Genomic DNA, 16,793 nt, shown 5'->3' on the forward strand with positions numbered 1-16,793 from the left:
CTTCTAAAATCTTATGCGTGTTGAAAGAAGTGTTGGGGCTTTGTCATGATTGGGTAGGAGAATTGATTTCTATTTCCCGAGATCTAATTTTCGAAGGTTCAATCATGGCTTCAATGTTAAGGTTTGCTTTTAAAGAATAAAAAACACTTCTGCTTGATTTTAACATGCTTTTTCTGTATAATATCCACCATTGTAATCGGGAAGGAGGAGTTGCAAAAAAGGAGGGAAAGAAAAAGAAAAACTTTCATCCTCTTGCCTGATAGATGTCTGTTCAATTGCCTTCCAAGATAATTTGATTAAATTTTGTGGTTAATCAAATTTAAAAGGGTTTCGAGAGAACCTCATTAACCTGAATTTAAAAGGGTTAGGCAAATTAATGAATTTTTAGCTAATAAGGAAGGAATATTAGCTAGTCATTGTAGGTTTGGTAAATTTTCATTTACTAACTGGAAGATTTCGAAGCCATATTATATGATTAGGATAAAACTACGGTCACCGAAGAACAACTACTTCATTAGCGGTCAATTTATGGTGCCTCCTCCTGCCTTAGAACTCACAAGCCCATCTTTTAATGTTGACATTCCATTTCCATTTTTCTCTAACTAAGAACATATTTTTGCTAAAACAAAGAAGAAATAGAAAGGGCTTCTAGACTACTTGGAAGGTGGGTTAATATGAAAGGTAGGATTAGCACAACTCGGCAACCCATCATTGTAAGATAACAGCCGAAAAGAAATCCCAAGTTGTTTTGAAAGTTGACTATAAAATAATAAGAAAATTGATTATTTGATGCTGAATTTTTATTATTTTTATAATTTAATGTTTAATTTTAGCTTTATTTTTTACTTTTACATGTGAATTATTAGTTTGATTTATTAAGCATTTACATGTCCAATATTTTATGGCACTTGGCCAAAAACAAAATTTAATAAAAAAACTATATATATATATATATAGTGTGTTTGGTGGAGCGGTTACAACATTTTTTATACGAGTCAATTTTTGAAGTAGTTGTTTTTCAGTGACCGTAATGGTACCCTGATCATAACAATATGGCTTAGTAAACTTCTAGTTTGTAAATGAAAATTTACCAAACCTACAATGACTAACTTATATTGCTTCTTCATTAGCCAAAACCCATCAACTTGCCTGGCCTTTTAATTTCTAGTCAATGAGGTTCTCTCGAAGCCTACAAAACTTTGAAAAATCAAATGTGTTTTCATTAATGTGACTTGAAAAAGTGGCATTGAGGATTTATTTTCAACATTTTACCACTTCAAAGCAGGAAAATAAGCATTAGTCGTTTGGTTTGAACAGTGTCGCCAGAATCACCAATATATAAGACTTCTTCGGATCATACTCGCATTGCCGAACAAAAACAACTCCTCCTCACTTCGATTCCTCTTAAGTCCATTAGGCATTAGCTAGAGAAATTTGAGAATGTAGATGGGTTTCGGTCCGAAAACTTGGAGTTGGGCCTTGACTATCCTGTCTGGGCTCATCAAAATAGGCCCTTTTACATTAACGACACACTAGGAAAGTATCAGCTACATATCCGAGGCCAGATTTATTTAATCCATCAAGTAGTTAGGCATAAATAAGAAAACAAAAATAGTAGCCACTCAGGTCTCAGTTCGAGAATTTCTAGCTTGACTTCCTCTCTTGTCATGCAAAAACCATAAAGTACAAGTCTTGTTTCAAGTCTCACTCAATGCTATCCCGGGACGATGAAATTCTTTGCAGCACCAGCCCCACCTCGTCACTGATTTTGAATGGCAGCAATAGAAATAAACTAAACCACGTACCGTGGTTATCTTCAAGTATTGGTATAAAGTATAAACCCTAAGCTAAAATCAACATATGGGAGCTTAGGAAAAAATAAGCTTGAATAAAAAAACTTTATATTCAGAGTGTATAATCTTTTTTATTTTAATATCTCATCTATAAAAAAAATTATCTCATAAATGTAAAGTATTTGATAATATCACATCAATATGCATAATTAATATTTAATCTTGAAATAATTTAGCTTGATTAATTAAAAAATCAGAAAAGGATTAGTGGAACGAATTTGTAGGGTACGAAAATTAAAGAATATTGTTTTAGAAAAAAACAAGAAGAATATAAATAAATATTTGACATAAATAGAAGTTACTTCTATTGTTAGTGCGAAAGCAGGCCTGTGTGAAATCCAAGCTTAGCCCACAGTTAGATCACAGCCCAATATGTGCATTGTTCTCTTGCTGCCATCTATCATGGCTACTGTGCCATTTCTTTGTCCTCGGTGAGTGCTTGCTTTGGCTTGTTACATCATCTCTTCCTCTCACTCTCTCATACAGAATTTTCTTTGTTTAATGCCAATTGGAAAACCCAGAAGGTATGTGTATGGATCCAGACACACCAATCTGTTTTAAATTTTTATCGAAGTTTAATTCTTTGAAGCTCCAATATGTTAATTTTAGCTTAGGGTTTATGCTTGGTGGTTTTTGGTCTTTAAAGGAACCTTTAAGGCTTATTGCATACTTAACTTTGTAATCTTAGTACTTGTCTGCATGTTGTCTCACTCTCTTAGTTGTTTATACCATGCAGTAAATCTAGTACTTGTTTCAGTGCTGGGTTCTGAAAGTCTTGGTGCTCAGGCTCTGTAACCCCGGAAAAGAATCAGGTGAAAATGGACCCTGTTACTAAAAAACCTTTGTTTTGTCTGAAATGGCCGTGGGATGTTGATCGACACGCGAAAAATGGGAAAGCCTGCACCTTTGAAAGTCCTTGGCTGTTCAGGTCCTTGCAGAGTCTGGGATCCGTTGCGCTTAATTCGTTGAACTCGATTTCAGAATCCTCTAATTCTTGGATCAATAATTTTAATCCTATCAATCTGGGTGCGAGAACTGGCCAAGATAACTTTTTGAAGAATAAAAAAAGGTTCTTGACTCCTGAAGAGCAAGGAGAAGCAGAGCAAAGAGCATTTGCCTCGGCACTGGCAAGTGGTAAAGAGGCTACGGTGCTTGAGTTTTATTCGCCTAGATGCAGGTTGTGCAACTCTTTGCTTAATTTTGTCCTGGAGGTAGAGGGTAGAAACTCAAGTTGGCTCAATGTTGTCATGGCAGATGCAGAGAACGATAAATGGCTGCCTGAGGTATTGCACTCACCACCTGATTATATTGTTGTAAAAAGTGAGAATTTGAAAATCTCAAGTGTAAAATGAGGAATTCCCTAATTGGTGCTGTTATTTAGTTTTGTCCAATTCTGCTTTGTGAGCAACAATAACATTGTTTTGTTATGTGATGGAGCTGTTAGATTTGAACATTGCCCATTGCCACACAGATGGCTCTGTGATCTCTCTGTGGCAAGCAGAAACAGAACTCCGGGATCTAATTTTATTGTGTTGCTTGTAATTTTAGGATTCTTGGCATTTTAGATAATGATTAAAAGTAAAACAGCATTGAACGAATAGAGTGATGCAATGATCTTATAGGTTGTGACATTAAGATATGGTGGTCTTCTTACCTACTGCTTTGATCAACATCTTACATAGTTGGAGGTGTAGGTCAGGAGTCAGAGAAAGCTGCTTCTGAGAATTACATTCTTTGGAGTTTATTGCATAGCTGGTTGTCAAAACTTCCTGATGCCCCTTTTCATTGCATCCACAAACTTCTATATACTGTTTCTGTCTCATCTTCATCTACTAACCATCTTGCTATCATAACACCCTTAGATACCATAAACCTTCACCATCATAAGCCTGCAGTTGAGCTAGTGGAATTTTGACTTGATGATGAGACTACCCCACAACACAAACAAATATCAAGACGCGTAGCAGTTCTTCTGCTTTTTTAAGTTTTTAACCTGGTGTATTCTCTAAGACTTGAATTGGCATTAGTTTGCTATGATGTGCTGGCTGATTACATTTTATTGTTTGTCTGCAGCTACTTCATTATGACATAAAATACGTTCCTTGCTTTGTTCTTCTGCTTTTTTAAGTTTTTAACCTGGTGTATTCTCTAAGACTTGAATTGGCATTAGTTTGCTATGATGTGCTGGCTGATTACATTTTATTGTTTGTCTGCAGCTACTTCATTATGACATAAAATACGTTCCTTGCTTTGTTCTGCTGGACCAAAATGGGAGGGCACTGGCAAAGACAGGAATTCCAAGCAGTCGACTACATGTAGTTGCTGGCCTCTCTCATCTTCTCAAAATAAAACGGGCACAGAATAATAGTGGCTGACTATATTTTGTGTTCAGAACAGATAAAATTACCATGTAAGTTTACACGAGATACATTTTTGAATTACAATGCATAGACAAGGATAATTTAGTGTCTAGATTGGTGAACAGCCACAGTAAGATGATTGTATGCCTACACTAATACAAGTTTGAACATCAGCAACCACAGTAATGCATCCTTTTCTTTCCTTCTTCTTTCTTTAACCCAATGAACAGCCATAGTTTTTGTTGTTACAAGTATATTAGCTATAGCTTTCTTGTTCCGGCTAACGAAGCAATATGATCATGCATAATTCTAATAGAATAATGAGCTATAATCTTATAGTTGTTGTTGTGTACTCACTTTAATAATAAATATGCGTATGTATATTACATATATATAGAGATGTGGACAGCTAACCCTAGCTAACCCTAATGGGTTTTGTATAATGGACCCTAATATAATAGATATAGTACTAACAATACACCAGACAGCAGGTCCTAGAAATGTGTTGATCATATTGCTTCAATACTGGCGGGGTTCCAGAAAGTCACTAACCCCGTGTTTGCTTTCGTAGGTCTTTAGTGTTGTAGACTTTCAAGTGAACTGGCGGATGTTGGACCAGTCAATTTGAGGAAAGCCAGGCACAAAATGATAGCAGACATTCATTAATTAATATTTTTGTTGTTGAAAAAACCTTAAGAACACCTTCTTCCAAGTTAGCTTCCTTGTTTTCCCGTGGGGCTTCTGTCCTTTAGCAAAACAAATTCACCGGCCTCCGAAGACTGGTTTGTTTATCTTAGGAAAGCGTACTTGTTTCTTCTCATTGCATGGGAGCAAGAGTGAAGGACTTTTTGGAGTTAGTAAGCTGATTAGGTAACGGTAAGAATCAGAAATACGAAGAGATTAAGGGATGAAAACTATGTATCCTGTGCCACAGGATTTATGCTTGAAATTCTTAGAATCTAATTCAGTAGTTAAAATAACCTTGTACTAAATAAATGTTAACTGCCAGTTTCCACTGTGTTTGGGTTGATACCCTGGTGCTCTGAATCTGAGCAGATCCTTTGGTTCCTGGGATGGGATTTTGTGATGGAGGCTAATGTTTCTGCTTTCGTGGGGAAAGAACACAATTTTTAGCGGAAATGGAATGTATGCTAAATCTTCTTAAAACTATAACAGTGAACAAGGTAAAAGAAAACCTCAATTCTCCTGATTTTCGATTCCATATCATGAAGGGAAGCAAGTAATCCACCACAAAAAAAGGTGCCAAGGCCGAAGCAAAAGTAACTTATGTCAACCCATGTGGCCTCCCCCAGTAATGTCAACATCTCATAATGTACTCATGGTCATAATTCGTAAGCAATAATGATACATAAATTCAAAGAATAAATTATCATATGCACAAGACACTGGAATAAAGCCATTTCTCACTTTAGTAGGCAAAAGGAATAAGTTAAGAGTGGGAATGGAATGCAAGTCAATTCTTCTTGAGACTACAACAAGGGGCAAAACAAATGGATACTAATCTTCCTCAACGAGATAATTTTCGCCCAGAAAAATGGTGCCACTACCGAAGCAACAGCAATTTTCCTTTGATATACAATGACATCCAAGAGTCACAAAATGTGCTCATCGTTACAGTTCATAAGCAGCAATGCTCCAACACATACATTCAAGTAATAAGTCAAACCTTCCACGTTCAAGAATCAAGATTTTCAGGTGGGTGTTGAGGAGATTGCTCTTCTTGCTTGGTTTCTTGTTGGGTTTGGGCAGGCGTCGAGGCTGAACTAGAGGCGGCAGGCACACTCGACCTCGAAAGTGGGGGGCTAATCCTTCCATCAATGCAGGAAGAACATTTTACCTCTGCCCAACTCTCCATATCGTACTGGCCATAACCCATGATTCTCCTTCCCGAGCAGAGCCTTCCAACCATAACAGCAAGTACACCAAAGACCATGATCACTACAAGTACTGCAATAGCCGGACCAATTGAAGCGTGCGTTGAGTAGGTGTTGAAAGATTGCGGGGTTACAGACATTGGTGGTGGTTGCTGGTCTAACAGCATTGACATTTTTAGCTAGCTACCCTTGAAATGCTTCTTATGAAACTTGAAAGAGAAATGCTTTAAATCAGTGAGAATAGACTTGGGTTTCGAAAAGATTTAAACTTGAAAATGCGAGGGGAAATGGAGGAAAAAACACTGCACAGATAAAGATCCTGAGTGTCTTGTTTTCGAATAGTTAACAGCTCTTGAAAAGAAACAAAACCTAACGGATTTTCGAGCTTCTCAAACACGAAAGAGCAGGATCTTTTGAGCTGAATCTCTTGAGCTATAACCGAGTGGTACCATCGACATGTAGCTTGAAGTTTACTGGTAGAGAAAAGACTAGATAGAGAAGGAACTAGGAAGCACAAATGGGCTCAATGTAGCGGAGCTTTAAAGCTTTAAACGAAACGAATACCATTTTACTGGTCTCAAGAGACTGAGAGGGAGAGAGACTGTGTCCAAAATAATTCAAACAAAAGAGAGAGTGGCATAGGTCATGAGTTTCCCTGTTTTATAGGTACAAAAATTGAGTAAAGAACCTTGGGACGGTAAAAGGACAAAGGGAAAAGGAGAAAGTAATCAGAAAAGTCAGGGAATCTGAAGGAAGTGACTGAGTAAAAAGTCCAGGACCTTTTTCTAGACAAGCTCTTTTCATAAAAACCTCTGCGAGCTTGTGCAGGACACCTCTGTTACTTTAAACCCCTTTTCTTCGCTGGACGAGCTCTCTTTCTTTTCTTTTTTTTTTTTTTTTTTGGAAGCAATTTTAAGAAAATAAATAATAATTGAAAAAAATTAGAACTAAATATGATAAATAAATAAAATTAATTAAGGAAAGATAAAAAAAAATAACAATTTTAAAAAATAAAAATCAAATCTAATATAAAAATCAAATCAAATTCTAAGAGACTAAATTGAAAAAAAAAAATCAAAACAAAAATATAGTTTTAAATTTTTTTATAATTTTAAAAAGTGTTTTTTATCAAAAATAAAAGAAAAATATTTAAAAAAAGAAAACTAAATTTTTACTTGACTGAAAAGATTTTTTATTAATTAATTTTATTATCCATAAATAAACAAAGAAAAATAAGTTTTAGAAAACCAGTGCCGTAAATAAGATGCCATGAAAAACAAAACAACCTCAGCCATTTTCAATTTCAAATTCAAAGTTCCACTCCCTAGCAAGTTGTGCATGCACACCACTGTCTATAACTCCATAGCCCACACTAGCCCACATTGATGAACCCTCTTTCATTCCTAAAAACATATTTAAAAAAAAGACCCGGTACTTTTCTTTTAAATATACAATTGCAAAGTTGTTGTTATTATAGATTGATTTGGTAAATTTCGTTACTAAGAACTGGGTTTTACGTTAAATATTAATATTATAAATCAGATGTTTAATAACTAGATTAATCAGTCAAATCCAATCTTGAACAAATTAATTTCAAGGATTTTTTTAAAATAATAAAATGATATTATTTTAATAAAAAAATTGATTTTTATTTAACTTGTGACCGATCCAATGGCTCGAATTTTTTTTTCTCAAATTGTATTTGACTATCATGGTTATTACTGAAGAAACAATATGGTATCATTAAAATAAAATTATTTATTTTTGTAAATGAATTTGAAAAGCTATGATAGTAGTTAATTGTATTTTAATATTTTAAAGCCAACACAATTTTCGTTTCGGAAACAAAAACCAAAAAATCATACCAGACAAGCTCTAAAAATATTAATTTAGAAGGTTAACTTTCACTTGGAGAATCTACCCTATAATCTCTTCCCAAGAGAAAAAGGCCGGTGCCAAGCTAGAAACGCTAAGCTATTGGACGTTCTTCCTCGTTCGGCAGCGAGAAACTTCAAGCATGACTAATGTTCAGATTGATAACAGTGATCCTCGATACTAAATTACCGTTCTCAAATGCCGACCGATTAGCCCTTAACAGGGAGCCGACCCGATTAGCAATGTGAGATGGGCCCTACGACCCAAGAAACTAGCCTCTCGGTAATTGCCCTTGTCAAAAATCAAAATGGATTTGATAGCCGCCGATGGTCCACCACCACCAGTGCAATCGAAAGTGAGGTTCCATTGATTACCACCAGTACCTCATTGTCAGAAGACCAGATCACGTTCTGAAATTCATGGTAGGTCCGCTCTGCCGAGAAAATAATGGACGGAATAAATATTCCATAGCAACACCCTAAATTTCATGAACATTTGACCGCCCATTTCTCTACGGAAAACGTCCCCAGGATATTATTAGTTTGACAGAAACCAGTCATCGTTCTCGCAAGCAGGAAACTATTGGACGTGCAGTCTACCTAAAGATGTGACGATGCACATTTTAAAGCTCTGTCCGTTGCTTGCGGTTATGAGGAAGCTCCTCCTTCTCCATGCTTTCTGCTTAACCATTGGCCCCAAGAATTATGAAAGCAGACATGGTTTGTCCAGAACAGTCGATCCCCCGGTCTTGTGGTTCCAAAGCCTATGAACAAGGGCTCAAGCGCTGGTACCAGCACAGTAGAATCTACCTTGTGTTTCGAGGATCCTTTCACTAGTAAAAATCGTTTTGTCAGGCACCCAACCTTCGTCTTGGACTTTAGTCTGGATGATGAATCGAGCACCAAATAATCGAATCGAATGGATCAAGGACAACTTAAAATTACACCAAAACACAATTACCCTGCTTGAGTCTACTGAACATTACAATCTTGCATTTCTCTACTTCTGAGAAAAGGAAAGTACAGAAGTTCGAGATGCCAAATATAAGCATATTGGGCTATCATGGGAGATCATCATTTTCAAATTTCGGCCACCCAACGTCAACTAGTGTAAGAATATCTAGCAATGCCCGACTTCAAATTCTTGTTGGAGTTCATGACTCGATCATCAGGCAAACCAAAGAAAGGTCAAGCTTTGAATAGAGTATACGATATGATACTCTGCATGTATATCTGAAACATGAACAAACAGTTAGAGAAAAACCTTGTCCCTGCTCTCATCAATTAACATCAAAATCACCATTCCCTCCAATAAACACTCTCATGCCTCGCACTGCAGTTGTCTTCAATATTTTCACGAGTTCTGTCTTTAATAATTCATAGGAAACCAAAACGGGTTCGGTTCTGTCTTTAATATTTTCACGAGTTACAAGAATGAACATAGATGGGTTTCAGCAAGACAATGATAATTCTCATTCATCCAAAAGAAAAAAGATAGACACGCAGAGAGTAGAATTCGTTCCACTGGCAGAAAGGTGGTCAAGAACAGTAACAATGTCGGCCTAAACGGGAATCTGACCTACGTGGTGAATGTTCAAAGATAATTTATTCCAAGTCATCTAGACATTTATGAAGGGACACTTCCTCGTTATTAAGCCTTAAGAGATACCAAAATATAGTCATTAAACCTGCACTAACCTAGTAGATTAGAACTTGAGATTCAAAACCTACATCGAGAGCTAGGTTTTAACTTGATTCTCAAAAAACATTAACTCAAGTTGAACCGGTTAAGCTATGAATTAACTCGTTGATTTAATAACCCAAGCCTTTTTTCCCAAGTTAGTCTCCAAGCTAGAAATGACAACTATGCCAACAAATTTCATTTATTACATGGCGTACCATGGTATTAAAAAATAACCAGCTGAACCAAGAATAGTTAAGCGAATCAAAATCTGGGAAAAAGAAGATACCTGTGATTATAATCTACAATTGGTCTGAAAAATGTAGTTATTTTCACCAAACATGCTTACAAATAATCAATGCATTTCTTCTAAACTTTTTTTCTGTTACATTGTTGTGCACTATTTCTATATACATCAATTATCCTTTGAATCACAAATCCTTTATATTTATATAAACACTAAACCTAACGAAGAATGAGGAAATATTTTCAGGAGGTTTCCAGAAATAATATATCGAACCTCCAATCAAATGTGAGTCACCAGATGTTCTAATGGCAATCTGATAATCTCCGTTGGACCTTTGCAGCTTTGCTTCTACCTTGCTTTCTTATCTCATGACAATCAACACATGATTCAGATATGTGGAATTTCCCTTCCATGACTCCTTAAATGCACATTGCTAGAAACATTTGAAGAAGAGATGAAATTATGTGAACCATGAACTAGTTGTGCTGCCGATAGATAAGAGCGAGCTTCGAGTGTTGAACAAGGTGGGTGATGAGAAGTTGCAGCACAGTTGAATGTGTAAGCATGGCTTTGCTGACTGGTCTGGCTGTGGGTGTACAATCACAAAAAGAAAAACAATTATAATCTATGAAACTAGCAACCGGAGAGTGAAGTTCATAAGTAAATATTTTGCTAGTAGTGATTGCAAATAAATACATTACCTGCTACTTGGCAGTCGATGGTTCCTCATCCGCATGTCTGGGGAGGTTGGCGACACATCATTTTCTGCGGTGCGGTCCCTCAAACTCTGTGAATTATCCTACAAAAGGCACCCCAAACAATTAGCATAATAATTTTGTGCACGCTTTTAGGTTATAATGAAATTCTTTTAGATCAATAGATTAAAGAACTAGTATCCGATGCTCACCTCAAGGTTCACTGCTGGTATTGCTTCTCTGCTTGCTGACACATTAAGATCACTTGACATGCACACAAAAGGATGCTCAAGTAGCATCATAGCTGATGGACGCTCCGCTGGATTCCTTCGAAAGCAAAGACGAAGGAAATCTTTTCCCTCTGGTGACAAGGTTTCAGGCATAGGTGGATCTTTATTCAATATCTTGAACATAGCTTGAGCCTGATATGTACCAATCATTGCATCAAAATTCTGAATCAGAACATAAATGAAATCCTCGAGTTGAAGAAATGAAGAACGAATGAGCTTATACTTCCTCTTCGATGCTTAAGAGGACAAACAAAGCAAGGAACCAATCAAGAACTAACGTGCAGACATGATAAACCAGTATGTTTTGTTGTTTGATCAAAAACTCAATCGATCAGACCCAGGAAACAGAGGTGTTTTGGTCAAAGATCAAATAATAGATACAGTTTCAGGATTCTATTGCCAGGCTCTCCTATTCTGTTATATCAGGACATACATGATGCAATATCTTATTCTTCAAAGAATATTAGCTATTTTCCACTACAAGCTAAGTCGAAATTAGCAAGGAGAAACAGTGATGAGTAGTTTTCAGAGAAATTCCTTTCACCCTAGATTACTTAAGAAATAGTAATCTTTTACTAAAGGTCATGTCGAAAGAGCAATCATAACATTGGAAGATAATGCACCCCTGTCGAGAGACCAAGCACATGCTCTCCAAAGGAATTAGTCCAAATGCTGCAAGACCTAGTACCTTAAATGCATGCTCAAAAATGAGTGCAGATCTATTCATTCTTGGAAAGCAAAGAATGAAGGATTAGCAATATAAAAGAAAAAAGAAAAACAAAATTTCCAATGAAAATGTTATTTCCTTATATTCCAAATTCAACCAAAAGTTGAATATACACTTAGCAATGTGACCATAGGTATCTTTCTAATTTTCAAAAACCTGGGTTGTGAACAAATAAGGGGAGTAAAGTCTAGTTACAGGCTCACCCCCTGAAGGTCACCCCATGGAGGTTTTCCAGTAAACATCTCAATGATGGTGCAACCCAGACTCCACGTATCAACAGCAAAAGCAAGTTCAGGATTGCCACTTTTCAGCATTACAGCTTTAATGACCTGAATAAAAGAATGGGTTCAAAGAAAATGCATCAATAAGCCATGTAAGCACACACATAAGGTAAGTATCTATAAATAATTTCATCATGAAGTACCTCTGGAGCCATCCAGTGTGGACTGCCCTTCAAGGACAATTCATATGATAGTCCTGTAAGCTGCACAGAAACAAACAACCACGGTGAGAAAAGTGCAAAATTTGTAATTAGAACCCTACAAAGTGTCCAAAGTTATTCAAAAGTCACATGTTTTGCTGTCCCAAAATCTGTGAGCTTAACAACTCCTGATGCGTCAACAAGCAAATTTGCACCTTTAATGTCTCTGCAGATCATAATTGTGCAAATTATTAAAACTGCACAGCAAAAAAAAAAAACCTCAACTTTTATGACAGACACATCATGCTTCCATTCAGGGTTCTTAGTCCAACAATCATGTATTATTCTCTTTCTAAGCATGGCTATGGATGATAATGGTGTGGCCCTTTGCAAGATTCTATTTTTTTCACAATTTATTGAAAGACATTTGGCCCAGTGTGATAACTGCCTGTTAACGGAGTTCATTTTTACTCTTCGTCAAACATGAATCACCCACCTGTGGACCGTCTTTTTACTGTGCAAATAAGCCAATCCAGAGAGAATATGGCGAGTGAAATTGCGGACTATAGATTCTGTCATATGTCCGCAATGTTCACGAACATACTTATTGATCGATCCTGGATTAATATACTCCAAATATATGTAAAATTGATCATCAACCTGGACACAACAAAATGCTCCCTAAATCATCAAACAAGAAGAAACTTATAGGAACTCAAATTAAACTGATAAATTAGTAGATGGGACAAGGGAATACTCACGATCTCACAGCCATAATATTGCACTATATTTGGATGCTTTAGATCACGTAGAACTCTGATTTCCTGCAAACAGTGAAAATAGAATCCCCAATCAACTTGATTAGATGCCGCTTCTGCATTTGTCCTCAATATTTGCAATTATAAGGATGGATATGGTGAATTGAAATGGTTAAAATGCCTATAAGGAACTCCAAAGATAACCTGCTCCAACTGCTTTATACATTCAGCAGATTTTGGATCATCGGGGATGATATCAACTTCCTTCATTGCACATGAGGCTCCAGTCACTCTGTCAAATAAAAGCAACCAATTAATTTTCACAGAAGCAGAAAATCAAGAAACAAGAAGCACAAAAGCTTCAGAACTACTAGCTTACCTGTTGGTTCCCATATAAACTCTTCCATATGTACCAGATCCAATAAGTTTTCCTTTCACCCACTGATTTTTTCTTAATGGTTCATTTAGTTTTTCTAATGTGTTATGGATGATAGTAGGTGGGGATGGCATGGATGATTGTGGTGGTGCAGCTCCAGGAGGAAGAGGCAATGGATGACAAGGAGGAAACCGTGAAAGAGGAAATGGGTGAGCACTTACACGACTGTTTTCAGGCCACTCCTTAGAACTTCCCTGAAGCAATTTATGAGGTGATCGAAAATAAAATTTATTTTCAAGGTCGACACAGGGACTTTGTAATGTTGGGCTGCGAAGTGGAGAATGATCAGGACTAAACACAGTTTTAACTGGTGGCACTTGTGAAGAATGGATTGCAAGCCTACCCAAGTCAGGAATCTTCAAAGTTGACCGAACCTGCGATTCTTGAGAAGCCACAAAAGAAGGTAAAAAATCTCCAGTGTATGATCTTTTTGGGCTAACAGTAGCAGGACTTGGGAGTCCACTTATTGGAGCACTCCTAGGAGAAGAAATCAAACTGGACTTGTAATTTGCACCTTCGATATTTAGATCATGAGACAGTACCCTGTTACTATTCCCTGGAGATTTAGTCAATTCCGTGGCAACATGAGAAGCAAAAGGAACCGTGGCATTTGATCGTGATGGACTGGCAGAAGGACTTGAGAAACCACTTGTCGGGGCACTTCTGGCCTGAATTTTCAGTCTTAAGTCACTACTAGTGCTGTCAAGATTTGCGTGTTGAGAGAACCTCTGACGAAAATTGCTTGAAGGTTTGACAAATTTTGTAGCAATGTGATCGGTGTTTTTCCTGATGGTCCATAGCCGAATCAATAGAGCAGATCAACATAGTAATATATGCGGAGCAAGCCATTCCCTATGCAACTTATCATACAAAAAATTTGTGACACAACACAGCAGAACCAGACAATGTCACGATATTTAGGTTTCTAAAGATTGCCTCCAAATCCTAACCTCGTCATAATAGATTACCCCATAGACATTATTCCCGGAACACAAAGCAGAATCTGATCACATTATCCTGAAGTATATATCATAACAATTGCCGCATGTATCCATTACCTTAGATTTCATTTGTCTCAATATCTATCTTTATATCCATTATTCAAATTTGTTGTCATTGTTTATTTGGAGAGGGGATGTGCATATATTCAAACGACTAATTAGCCTTTTCCTTGCAGTCAAGGCCTATAGTTTGATCACTTTTTTGTGTTCTTGGTTACAAGGGGGTGACTTGAATCTGAGGCAATAACTTAAAAAAACAGCAGCAACAGAAGAAAGAAAGAACGCAGAGAGCAGAAGTATTTATCTTGCTTGTGATTGATTTGATGCAACTGCCTTCTACTATTTTTTACAACCAAATTGAAAAAAAAAAACAAAATGATCTTACCTCCTTAACACATGATTCGGCCCTTCTTCGGGGGAGCCGAGATGACCATGGCCCAAAATCGAACCCAACGGCTCCTGTCTCCTAGTCAAACGTGATTCAGGTACTGGCAATGGATGCGGGACGGCCACCGAAGACCAGTGGTCCGTCCCGCTAGGAGACCGGGACTTTTTGTCAGAATCAGGGTCACCAGACGGCGAATTTGGTCGGTCGGTTAAATTCGAGCCAAGGTCCTGCTCACAGACAGGCCTAGGCTTCCTCTGCCGTTCCATCTTCTTGAGCATAAAAGATTGGCCACGGTTAATCCAGGAAGTACCAGTAGTGTTACTGCAGTTGTTGCTGTTATCTTTTGTGGAAGAAACAGAGGGAGATGATGGCATAGAAGAGGAGGGAGTTTTTGAAAAGAAAGGCATGTGGGAGGCTTGGAGAGGAAGGAAATGAAAGTGCCTGAAAGCTTCATGTGACCGATGTAAGTAATCGTTGCTAGCTGTTAAGCCTCTCGGAGAGAGGCACTTCTTAGGTTACTTCGTCGTTGCTGCTGCACCAACCTTTTTGTCAAAACTGAGGGTTTGCGGGGATATTAGGATCTGACTTGCTGAGTTTAAACTCTGTTTTGGGTTTTAAAAGTCAAGTCTGCCCGTGCATAAAATATGTTTGGCTGGGACTTTTTTTATTAATTTAAAATTAATTTTTTAATTAAAAAATATTTTTTTAATTTTTAATCTTTTTCTGTTGTTTTATGTTTTTTTTTTTAAAAAAAATATTATTTTAATATATTTTAAAAAATACATTTTTTTAAAAAAAAATAACTGATATGATACTTTCAAACACTTTGTATATTTTATGTAATAATTAAAAATATAAAATATTTTTATATTAATTTATCAAAATAATTGAGAAATAAAAAATTTAATATTATATTAATTTAAAAAGACAAGTTTAACTATAAAAACAAATACTCTTTCAGTAAACTTTAAACAAGACATTCATATTGAAATTAATATTTCTAGAATAATTAATTATAGTGATCATTACTATTAAACTTAGGTTAATTTGAATGGTTGGTTTTAAAAATTTATGAATCTGAATTTAATTGGTAGTTAAAATTCAAAAAGATTTTTTTATAAAAAAAGCAATATTGTTTGACCAGTAAATTAATTATTTAATTCATTGACTGAGTCTTTTTTAATAAGCCGTCGAGATACATCTAACAATTTTATTTTGTATTCGAGTCCAAATTAATAACATAAATAAAACCAGACATAAGTCAAACATCGAAAAACACAAGGTTGAAACTCTAGTAGAGCTCGGCTTGCAGAAGTAATTGTGTTGGGGAATTGGGATCGGTAAACACGGCATTTCTGTACCCTCAAAAGGTCAGCAGCCGACGTGACTCACGAAATGGACTTGAGGGAGAGGAGGGATAGACTTAAATTTGTTTTAATTCTTAAGAGTAATTAATTCCTTGTTCTTCAAGTAATTAATTGAGAGTGACATCTTATTACATGATCTTGATTAAAAAAAACTATGTGGTTGACAAAGTCTGTGATGCACCACGGCAAAATTAAAGTTGTTCCAGGATTTGCTTTTGCTAGTTCTTCGAGTCCTTTCATGGCATTTCTCTGCAAACTACATGCATTTAAATCTCTCTATGAATCAATACCAGGAAGATTTAATTAATTAATCAATCAATCAATATATTATTTAATCAAGATATCATTTAAAATTTAAATTTAAGTTGAAATCAAATAAAATTTGATAAATCTATTTTTAACGGGCCTAAAAAAACTCACACGACCAGTGGGGGAATGATAATGTATCAAATTTAACCACGCTAGACCTAGCAGTTTGTCAAGCCCTAGTACGTTGGGTTTGGTGTCACCACACCCAAACGCTATTGAGTTTGATAGCGTGTCAAGCCCTTTACACATTCATAGGAATGCTCATCCTTCCTTGAAACGCCTAGAAGAATGATTATCTTTTCTTGGTATGCTCAAAGGAATGAGGTAATGTGGGTCTGACAAACATGTCAAACCCAAGGCACTTGGACCTAACAGTCCGTCACGTCCAAAATAACGATCATCCTCCCTTGGCACACCCAGTAAAATGATCATACTCCTTTAGCACGCCCAGGGAAATGAGATGATATGGGTCTGACAAACATGTTAGACCT

General features: G+C 36.5%; 2 protein-coding genes across 3 annotated transcripts; one reads left to right on the top strand and one right to left on the bottom strand.

Annotated features, from left to right (window-relative positions):
• The first annotated feature begins 2,235 nt into the window (after positions 1 to 2,235).
• Positions 2,236 to 5,340, top strand: LOC118034197 (uncharacterized). Its single transcript, XM_035039425.2, has 4 exons — positions 2,236 to 2,377; positions 2,590 to 3,136; positions 4,070 to 4,263; positions 4,785 to 5,340. The coding sequence occupies exons 2-3, from the start codon at positions 2,672 to 2,674 to the stop codon at positions 4,226 to 4,228; spliced, it is 624 nt and encodes a 207-aa protein (XP_034895316.1). The 5' UTR covers positions 2,236 to 2,377; positions 2,590 to 2,671; the 3' UTR covers positions 4,229 to 4,263; positions 4,785 to 5,340.
• A 3,552-nt stretch (positions 5,341 to 8,892) lies between these two features.
• Positions 8,893 to 15,225, bottom strand: LOC118034196 (mitogen-activated protein kinase kinase kinase 5). Of its 2 annotated transcripts, XR_004684991.2 has the most exons (12): positions 14,624 to 15,225; positions 13,181 to 14,023; positions 13,006 to 13,093; positions 12,805 to 12,867; positions 12,540 to 12,703; positions 12,194 to 12,269; positions 12,047 to 12,106; positions 11,826 to 11,951; positions 10,818 to 11,027; positions 10,612 to 10,709; positions 10,184 to 10,496; positions 8,893 to 9,215 (listed from the first exon to the last, which is right to left on the bottom strand). XR_004684991.2 is itself a non-coding variant. In XM_035039423.2 (11 exons), the coding sequence occupies exons 1-11, from the start codon at positions 15,031 to 15,033 to the stop codon at positions 10,298 to 10,300; spliced, it is 2,337 nt and encodes a 778-aa protein (XP_034895314.1). In that variant the 5' UTR covers positions 15,034 to 15,225; the 3' UTR covers positions 9,934 to 10,297. The 2 variants fall into 2 exon arrangements, 1 of the variants encoding a protein (XP_034895314.1); XM_035039423.2 differs by lacking the exon at positions 8,893 to 9,215 and having other exon boundaries at positions 9,934 to 10,496.
• Positions 15,226 to 16,793: the final 1,568 nt, after the last annotated feature.

Source organism: Populus alba, chromosome 14 (genome assembly GCF_005239225.2).
Source record: "Populus alba chromosome 14, ASM523922v2, whole genome shotgun sequence".
Lineage (NCBI taxonomy): Eukaryota > Viridiplantae > Streptophyta > Magnoliopsida > Malpighiales > Salicaceae > Populus > Populus alba.